General features: G+C 48.1%; 1 protein-coding gene across 3 annotated transcripts; it reads left to right on the top strand.

Moving 5' to 3' along the window:
• The first annotated feature begins 543 nt into the window (after positions 1-543).
• On the top strand, positions 544-9,349 carry ZBTB18 (zinc finger and BTB domain containing 18). Of its 3 annotated transcripts, none has more exons than XM_053659603.1 (2): positions 544-868; positions 5,670-9,349. In XM_053659603.1, the coding sequence occupies exon 2, from the start codon at positions 5,684-5,686 to the stop codon at positions 7,250-7,252; it is 1,569 nt and encodes a 522-aa protein (XP_053515578.1). In that variant the 5' UTR covers positions 544-868; positions 5,670-5,683; the 3' UTR covers positions 7,253-9,349. The 3 variants fall into 3 exon arrangements, with proteins under 3 accessions (XP_053515578.1, XP_037006802.1, XP_037006804.1); XM_037150907.2 differs by lacking the exon at positions 544-868 and adding an exon at positions 1,327-3,320; XM_037150909.2 differs by lacking the exon at positions 544-868 and adding an exon at positions 3,343-3,481.
• Positions 9,350-9,984: the final 635 nt, after the last annotated feature.

Here is a 9,984-nt window from a genome sequence, read left to right as displayed (position 1 = left end):
CTCAGAGCCTGGAAACAGGCCCCTCCCAGCGCAGCTGTCGCCGCCGCCTGCGGGCTCCTTTCACTTTCTCACAGCCAAGTCACCCAGAGGGGCGCCGCTGCCGCCACCGCCGCTGCGCCCGAGGACTCCGCCCCGCACCGCTTCGCTACCGGTCCCCGCCCGCCCGGGCCCCGCCCACTCCAACGGTTTCTGCCTCCGATTGGCACGCGCGAGCGGCAGCTCTAGTTCGCTTCTCCCATTGGCTGAGCCCTCCTGCCAGTCCGACGATTGCCCGCCACTGCCTCCGCCCTCTTGAAAATTCCTCCTCCTATTGGAGAATACTGAGGCCTGGGGGCGGGCGGGAGCGCGGGTCCAGGAGCTTTCGGTCAATCGCCGAAGCCCAATGCTGGGAGGGAGGGAGACATGGGCAGGAGAGGGGCGGGCCCAGTGGGGGGGGCGAAAAAACATCTGGCCGGCGCCGCCGCGTGCGTGCGTGGTGCGTCCTCCCGCCCCCTCCCCCGCCGGCCCCCCCCGCCCCCGCCCCCCCCCACCCGCCCCGGCCCGGCGGCTCCGCGCTCGCTCCCTCGCTCGCTCCCTCGCTGTGTCTGGCAGGCTGCGCCCGCCGCTGGGCTGCTGCCATGGGGAGCCGTTGAGAGTGGGGCCCTCTTCGCTCCGCCGCGCTCCTCCGGCTGCCAGCGGGGGCGGGTGGGAGGGAGGGGGCAGGGGGAGCGGGCGACGGAGCCGGGATTGGGGGGTGGGGGGGCCGGGAGGGAGGGGGGTACGAGGAGGAGGAGGAGGAAGCCCACCAAGTCCGGCGGCGGCGACGGCCGGGAGGAGGAGGCGGAGGACGCGGCAGCGGCGGGGACGCGGTGACTTAGGGCCGCTCCGTGTGAGTCCCGGCGCCGGCCCCCGGCCTCTGACCCAGCGCCCCGTCCGCGCCCCGGCTCTCGGCGGGCGGGGGGCGCCAGCTGTGCGGCCGCGGCCGGCGGGGCAGTGCGGGCGGAGGGCGGGCCGGGCCGGGGCGCCCCCGCGAGTGGAGTTAGTTTGTGTGGAGCGGTTGGGGCGGCGCAGCTGCGGGAGGCCCCGGCGCGGGGACGGGGCCGCTGCAGCTGCGGGGTCGGGCGGGGTGCGGGCTGGCCGGCTCCGCGCCGCGCCCCCCCGGCCGGTGCAGCTGCGGCGCGGGGCGGGCTCCCGGCCGGTGCAGCTGCGGTGGCGCCTCCCGGGTGCGGAGGGCGGCGGGCTGGGGGAGGGGGCTTGGGAGCCGCCGCAGCTGCCGTGGCGCCCGGGACGGCCGCGGCTCCGGGGACCGGTGCAGCTGCAGTGGCGCCCGGGGGGAGGGGGCTCCGGGGGAGCCCCTCGTCCACCCCTCCCCTCCCCCACCCCCGGCTGGTGCAGTTGCCGGGAGGCCCCGGGGGCTCGCTTGCTGGGGCGGCGGGGAAGCGGTAGCAACCACCCGCCTCCCCCAGGCTGCTTCTTAGGACTTTTCTTTTGTTGTTGCCTTGACCCGGGTCTGTTTTCACGTCTGTTGTTTAAGGTGTTTTCTTGCTGCACCGGCTCTACGCCCTCCACCTCCTTCCCTGTGGTTTAACCTTCCTCTTTCCCCGTGTGTTTTATGCACAGCCAACTACGGAAAGATTTGCATTTCTTCCCCCCTCCCCAGGGTTCCCCCCGCCCCGACCTCTTTGAAAAACAAAACCCAATCTCACCAACCTCTCTGGACCCGCGGTAGCCGGACGTGAGGGGTTGATTTGTGGAGTGGGAGCCGCTTGCCGACCCATTGCGGTGCTTGCGACTCATTAAACTGTCACTCAGCCCCCACCCCACTGGGTAAATGGGGTGATTAATGTCTGATATATTGGAATGGGGCGAGGGCATTTGTGGCGAATAGGTTGTGTGGCTGAGAAGGAATTTATCTCCGAAGAGTGCTTCCTGAAATAGGCATGCATAATTATGTCATTCATCGCGAAGTTAGAGAAAGTTAGGTTTGTGACTTTGGGAAAGCGAGAAGGACAAGACAGAGGCGTTGGTTTTTGTTACTCTTTAACTCCTTGCCATGGTTTTCTAATGAGTATGGAGTGCTTATTATCACCAGGGCTACAGCACTTGCGCCTCCGGCCCAGCTCCTCTCCTCCTTCTCTCCTCACCCTCCCAAGAGCCTCTGGAGATGTATTTGACATTCACAGATGTCGCAGCACCTTGCAGGGCACCGGTCAGCCTAGCCCGGATTATGTTCAGATTTCATCAGCCATTAGAAAAGGCCCACAAAGTCTAGCTAAAAAGTTCCCAAACTTACGAGACCTGTCCCCTCCCTCTCTCCCTGAAAGGTTTCCGTGTGGTCACGAACATTACAGAGTGACCCCAAACACAGATTGTTATGGGACACAAATTAAGGGGAAGTTCTGCTTTTTCTGAGCAGAAAGATCAGATATGCAGGTGCAGCATGCATTTTAAGTGACTTCAGCAGATTCTGTGACTATTAATTTGTCTTCTTGAACTGAAGTACTTTCCAGGATTTCAGAAAGGGCACTTTCAGTTTGTTGATACTGAGAATCAAAATTTGCATTAGCTGGCAGTGTGAGAAATTTTCATGAGAGGGTAGTTGTAGATAAGTAGTAAATAAGAAAGAAATTATAAGGTGAACCAGGCTGAAGTAATAGTTGAGAATATTCTGACACGCATAGCATTATCTCGGCAGAAAGAAAAGAAAAAAAGGAAGAAAGTGCCGTAACAGTGTTGAAATGGGACTGGAGATGTCAAATGGGTTGGTTTAAAATATCCCCAAACTGCCTCTGAAACTAAACGTTGGAGTTGAATAAAAGTGAGTCTGGGTTTCCTGAATAGCTCCGTGGCTTGAGTGTGCTGTCAGTATGGAAGCCAGTCCACCAACTTAAGACAGAAGTGTTGCTATTCCATAAATACAGTAGAACTCCATATGCTGAGTTTTTCAATTTCTTCTGTTAGAAAGTTTGGAAAAAAAGGGAGACTTTGAAGTATTTTGTTTATACTAACAGAAGAGAAAAGTTCTCCTAAGAAAAAGCTGGTGGCAGGAGTGGAGAGGAGCAGCATATGGCATTAAAAGGAGCACAGCTGGAGGTAGCATTTCCATCTGAACATGATGTCAGAGCAGCTGACAGCCTGCCATCCCTCAGCCTTTTATTCTAACACACAGACAGGGAGTTAGTGTGTGCGGATCTGCGGTGGAGAAGGTATCTCATTCCTCTCTCACATCATCTCCACTTTGCATCTGTCTCTCTTAGTCTGCTTTTTTTCCACCGATGTAACAGACCTGGAGCCAGCAGGACTCAGAGGGAAGGACTTAATCAGGTTTATGTGTCCTAAAGGTAGGAGTAGCAAAGCGATTAGATGGAGCGTATTTGTGTTTTGGTGTTTTGTTTATTTAATTTAAAGAAAAATCACATTACTTTTCTAACCCAGTTTAGGAATAATGTATGAAATGGAGTATTAAATGAACATCTTATTGGAGTTGAACGTCTTGGGCTTGGTTAGTTGTAATTTTTATCCCTTTTGCTTGAGCGAGTAAATAACTTTAATACACAGAAATATTTCAAGTTTTGAAATGTTACAAAAGGCTTTGAAATACTGCTTTTCGAGATCACTTTGGATTAAAATGCTTTATACTGTTGTTCTTCACTGCTGTTTTAGGGATCGGGGAGAAATAGTAAACTCTCTGGAATCCAGCATTCAAACTTATATGAGAAGATTATTCTAGTTAAGAAGCTTGATTGTTGTGTAATTAATTCCACTGTGAAACTTTATTCTTCAAACCATTCAGCAGCACTACTGAAACATACAGATGTAGAGTGCTTTTGAAACCGAGGTTTTTTGGGTTTTTTTTTTATTAAAGGGAAAAAAAAACTTTTGTCCTCAAGAGAATAGTTTGACTGGTTTCCTCATTTCTCTTTCAGATATATATTTAAGAGATCTTTTACTTGGGCCGAACAGTAATTATTTGCAGGAGTTTTTGTGTTAGTGACTAATTTAGAACGTGTAGATGCGGGCTGCCTGAATTGGCCAGACAGCTGTAATCGCACTCCCTATTCTTAATCTCTTTATCTGGGCAGCAGCTGCCATATGGCCACAGTCAGCTGGATCAGATGTTTATAAGCTTCCTTCTTCGTCCCTCTCTGTCCTCTCAGCCTCCTAATTTGATCACGGCTACCTTGTGAGCTGCCCTCCCAGCTTTATTTTTAGCCCTCTCAAGGATTAGGATTGATGTTAGCTGTGGGGCACTTAAAGTGATTGTATTGTACATCTTGGTTTTTATTCTTGCAGTGGCATCGTGCAGAAGGTATTTGGGGTTGGGGTGCAAGTTTTAGTCCATCTTGGACAAAATGTAGAAAAAGCAGGGAAGGAGTTTTTAGGTAATAAATTAACACGTACCCATTCCCAAAGTGTACTTTCCGAGATGGGTGGTGTGGAGCCTGGCCTCGGGTCCCCTGGCTTCTGAAAGGGGAAGCTGGGTTTTCTTGAGTTTTAAGGAGTTGAATTTTGACCCATTGTACAGCGTTGCCTTTCCTCTCCCTCCATTTCACACCCCCCCTCCCTTCCCCAGAAAATCAGGCAACAATGCCCATTTGAAAGAATAGAAGCCAGTGGGAAAACAAAATATATCAAGTTATGTTGAAACAAAGTATTTTCTGTTGACAGAGGTAAGGCAGAGTCAGGGGAAAAAATAGTTTCTCTTTTTCTACCAAGGTTTTTTTTTTTAAATTGCTGAACCTGTAAAGCTTTTGAGTTTCATTTGAACATAATATGCCTTTATTTAAAAGTTTGAGTTCATTTTAATGTGGAACTCATTGCTTTTGCAAAGGATCAAAGTTTAGGTAAGATTTTTCAGATTTAAAGAAAGCCCTTCTGGCTCCCAGTTCTCTAGATGTACAGAGTCTACAAAGAAATACAACCATTTTTTCCTCAATTCATTAAAAAAATATTTGGATGTATTTGCAGTAAAGATGATCTTTCCCATCTGTTGGTGTAAGTTCCTTCTGGTCTCGTACATGTGTGCTCTACCTGCACATCTGAAGGCATTCACATCTGTTTTTATACACAGGGCTTTTGTCGTTTTAACACTCTTGACTTTAAAAGAAAGTTGTTTGTTAATTTCTGGACTAATTATGCAATTTCATCATGTGTTTCCCCCCCCCCCCCCAGCTGAATGTGTGTTTAAATTGTGCTTTCTAAGGGCAGTCAAGTATCAAAAGTAATAAAAAGAGTGTTCAGACAAGTTTTCTGAATCTCCCAGAGTATGTTTGGGACTTCTCTTTGTTCGTTATATGAGTTGTTCCTTTGGAAATGAAAGCCATTTTGTAGGACATAATTTGATGAGTAGAGCTATCTAAATTTCTTCTGAGAGAGATCTGAATTCTTACTCCCAGTAACAGACTCTCCTGAAATTAAGGTTTAAAAACTGGATTGAAAGTGCAGGGAAGGTAGGGGTGCATTGGAAACTGACTGATTGGGGTGAGGAAGTTTGGAAAGGGTGCCTTTTTCTTCTCGCATTTTGGTTTTGTGCATGTGATTTGGAGTCTCTGGGTCATACGCCTGATTAAAATTCAGGGACGTGTACCCCTGCCGCCAAGCTGAATTATTATTATTTGTATGGGGACTGGCGTGGAGAAGTTGTGAAGTTGTTCCTACGGGGCTTTCATGAGCAATGTCTCTCTTCCCAGGTTATGAAGACAGCATGGAGTTTCCAGACCATAGTAGACATTTGCTGCAGTGTCTGAGCGAGCAGAGACATCAGGGTTTTCTTTGTGACTGCACTGTTCTGGTGGGAGATGCCCAGTTCCGAGCGCACCGAGCTGTACTGGCTTCGTGCAGCATGTACTTCCACCTCTTTTACAAGGACCAGCTGGACAAAAGAGACATTGTTCATCTGAACAGCGACATTGTTACAGCCCCAGCTTTCGCTCTCCTGCTTGAATTCATGTATGAAGGGAAACTCCAGTTCAAAGACTTGCCCATTGAAGACGTGCTAGCAGCTGCCAGTTATCTCCACATGTATGACATTGTCAAAGTCTGCAAAAAGAAGCTGAAAGAGAAAGCCACCACGGAGGCAGACAGCACCAAAAAAGAGGAAGACGCTTCAAGTTGTTCGGACAAAGTCGAGAGCCTCTCCGATGGCAGCAGCCACATGGCCGGCGACCTGCCCAGCGACGAGGATGAAGGAGAAGATGAGAAACTGAACATCCTGCCTGGCAAAAGGGACTTGGCGGCCGAGCCTGGGAACATGTGGATGCGGCTGCCCTCAGACTCAGCAGGCATCCCCCAGGGGGGCGCAGAGGCAGAGCCACACGCCGCAGCAGCTGGGAAAGCAGTAGCCAGCCCCTGCAGCTCCACGGGGTCTTTGTCCCAGAGGTCTGTCACCTCCGTGAGGGATCCCGCAGATGTTGACTGCGCGCTGGACCTGTCTGTCAAGTCCGGCCTTGCGGGAGTTGAGAATCTGAACAGCTCTTATTTCTCTTCACAGGACGTGCTGAGAAGCAGCCTGGTGCAGGTGAAGGTGGAGAAAGAGGCTTCCTGTGATGAGGGTGATGTTGGCACTCATGACTATGGCATGGAGCATAGCGCTGTGAAGGAGAGTGTGAGCACTAATAACAGGGTACAGTACGAGCCGGCCCATCTGGCTCCGCTGAGGGAGGACTCGGTCCTGAGGGAGCTCGAGCGGGAGGACAAGGCCAGCGACGACGAGATGCTGACCCCCGAGAGCGAGCGCGTGCAGGTGGAGGGCGGCATGGAGAGCAGCCTGCTGCCCTACGTCTCCAACATCCTGAGCCCGGCCGGCCAGATCTTCATGTGCCCGCTGTGCAACAAGGTCTTCCCCAGCCCGCACATCCTGCAGATCCACCTGAGCACGCACTTCCGCGAGCAGGACGGCATCCGGAGCAAGCCGGCCGCCGACGTCAACGTGCCCACCTGCTCGCTGTGCGGGAAGACTTTCTCCTGCATGTACACGCTCAAGCGCCACGAGAGGACTCACTCGGGCGAGAAGCCCTACACCTGCACCCAGTGCGGCAAGAGCTTCCAGTACTCGCACAACCTGAGCCGCCACGCCGTGGTGCACACCCGTGAGAAGCCGCACGCATGCAAGTGGTGTGAGCGCAGGTTCACGCAGTCGGGGGACCTGTACAGACACATCCGCAAGTTCCACTGTGAGTTGGTGAACTCCTTGTCTGTCAAAAGTGAAGCACTGAGCTTGCCCGCTGTCAGAGACTGGACCTTAGAAGATAGCTCGCAAGAACTCTGGAAATAATTTTACATATATATATATAAATAATATATATATATATATATATACATATATATACATAGATCTCTATATAGTTGTGGTACGGTCTAAAAGCAGTCTTGTTTCCTGGAACTAAAAAGTTGGGATATTAACTTGTTTTTGCACTTTAGAATAGCATGAAAATCTTACTAATTTAGCATACTGATAAAAGAAACTTTAGGGCAAGTTGGAGAATAGAGAGGTGTTTTTCTTTGAGGGTAAGTAGGGGAAGTAAGCCAATAAGAACCTTTGAAACAAATCGTCCTGTCGCAAAATGCTTTCTTAGGGCTTAATTTTGTCAACATTGCCTTGTCTTTGGAGCTCTTTTTCTCCCCACGTTGGTTTTGTTTTGTTTTTTTTCCAAGTAGAAATTCCCTCCAGTTTTATTAGCCTCTTTATATGTCTAAAATTGCATGAATCTTTTCTGGCTGTCGGAAACCTGAATGCTTTTAGACCCAAATGGAAAATTTCTGAAATGCTGGATTATCTATTTTTAAACAAGCAGTTGACTTAAAACTTTCTGTGGCAACTTCTGGTTTTCTGACGGTTCCCAACGAGAGAAATTATGAACGTACACTGGGATCGCTGGGGCGCTGTCTTTGTGAAGGTTTGCTCGGGATGAGGAAGGATATTGCAGCTTCAGCAGTGTCGAACTGTGTGTTGAAAAATGTGAATTACTGTTCTTGTATACTGTAATTGATTACATGGGCTGGGGGGGTGTCAAAGAACTTGACAGGTTGTACTGATGCTCTTAGTTGAGTCTTGAAAAGTAAATATTAACGCTACAGAAATGCATGAGTTTCAATATATTTTTGTTTGCATTGTATAACTTTAACGAGTGAGTTTAAAATTATTTAATTTCCTTAGAAAAATAGCACCACTTGGGAAAAAAAACTGGTGTTATGAAGAACGTAAATGCACTGTTTTTACTTTTATTTTATATAATTTAAATTGACTTTCCCACTGTCTTTAAGTTGAAACTGTTAAGCTGAATAAAAACGTAAGCTGCAAATTGGTAACTTCGCTACATAACAAGGAGAATATAAATGTTTACAAATGGCTTAAAGATTTGCATGTGCAGTGCGCATCTGTAACTGACTTCGAATCGCACAGAACCCGTGCCAGCTCAAAGCTTAGGTGTACGCGTTTGCCCAGTTGAGCATTTTTCGAGGAACTACTGCACAAATTGACAATAGGTCATTCTTTTATTTTTTTTCTTTTGCTCCCCTTTTCTTTTTCTCCCCTTCTGCCTTCCCCACCCTCCCTCTCCCACCCCCACCCCCCCCACCCCCAACTCATGAAAAGATTCTATGGACTGAAAGAGCCCCAGGCTGAAAGGACTGGACTGCCTTGATTGACAGGGGAAGGGGGTTAGTAGACTATGTGGATCGCGGCAGCGGAGGCTGCAGCCCAGCGTGCGGTTTAATGACCAGCACACGGGGTGAGAGCATTTTGCACAGTGTTTGCTTTCCTGTCTTGCACTTACAAATAAGGTCTATGGGAGTAGCATGGAAAACGTTTGCTGTTTTTCCCTTTTTTTTTTTAATTGCTTTTGTTTAAAATTTGATCGCCTTAACTACTGTAAACATAGCCTATTTTTGTGCTTAAGATACTGAATGGAAAACTCCATTGTGTGTTGCTGGACTGTTTTGGAAATATTTGGTCAAACGTGTGTTAATTTGGCTGTAATGGCATTTAAAGCAAACAAACAAACAAAAAAAGCTGTGAAAATGGCCTTGGAGCATTATCTTTAGTTACTTGAAGAGTTTCTAGTTGTTGTTTTTTTTAAATACAGTTTATGTTAAAATAATTTTTATTAATTTAGAGAAGACAATCAATGTCTGTGAAAAAACGGACTTTCTTTTGGGTTTTCTTTTTGTGGTCATTGTGAGTGATTACTTTTCATTAGTTTCACATTCTTCCTTTGTTCTAAAACTTAGACTGACACCTAGCTTTGACAATCATAGTATGTCTTATTTTCCTGAGGGGGGAATAACTTATAATGCTGTTTAGTTTTGTACTATTGGTGTGTTGGTGAATTTTTAAACTGTGTGCTAACTGCAATAAATTATATGAACTCAATTTCCTGTGTGTGATTTTAATGGTGATTGTGTACTACACAGATCTTCAACATGTATCGTACGTGACATCTTTATTTTTCGTGTGAGTTCTATTCAGAGCTTGTGAAATTATTAGAATGCTTTAAATCACTCCAATGGAAATGTGGGAACATTTTTGCTCCTAGCCATTCAAGAAGATACTAATTGCACAGTTTCTAAGTCTGATCCTCTTTCTACAACCTAGATCAAGAGTGTGAAGGTAATTCCCCAGAAATTGGTGAATCCGTGAAACTTCAAGTGGCAGCGTGGGGTTTCAGTCATACGCTGTCCAGCTCCTAATCCAAGCACCATCAGTCATTTTCATGGGTAATTTTACCCTAAGTTGACTGGTCCGATCTAGGCTTCTGTGTTCTGCTTTAAGTGGAAAATTGAACTAGACCGGATGTCTTCATTTGGAAGACTGCTTGGCTAATGACTGGAATTCTAGGCAATTGAATTAGCAGGCATTCAGTGGGTCAAGATTAACTTACATACATCCTTTTCACTGCTGTGTGAACTCAAAAACCCCCAGGTGTTAATTCTCAAGTTTTAATTCAAAAATGTAATTAAGTACGTGCAGCCACTAAAAGAAGTTTTGTTCTTTCTTTCTTGCGATCG

Source organism: Artibeus jamaicensis, unplaced genomic scaffold (assembly GCF_021234435.1).
Source record: "Artibeus jamaicensis isolate MK-2021 breed Jamaican fruit bat unplaced genomic scaffold, CSHL_Jam_final scaffold_754, whole genome shotgun sequence".
NCBI lineage: Eukaryota > Metazoa > Chordata > Mammalia > Chiroptera > Phyllostomidae > Artibeus > Artibeus jamaicensis.
This window is presented reverse-complemented; position numbering and strand designations above follow the sequence as displayed.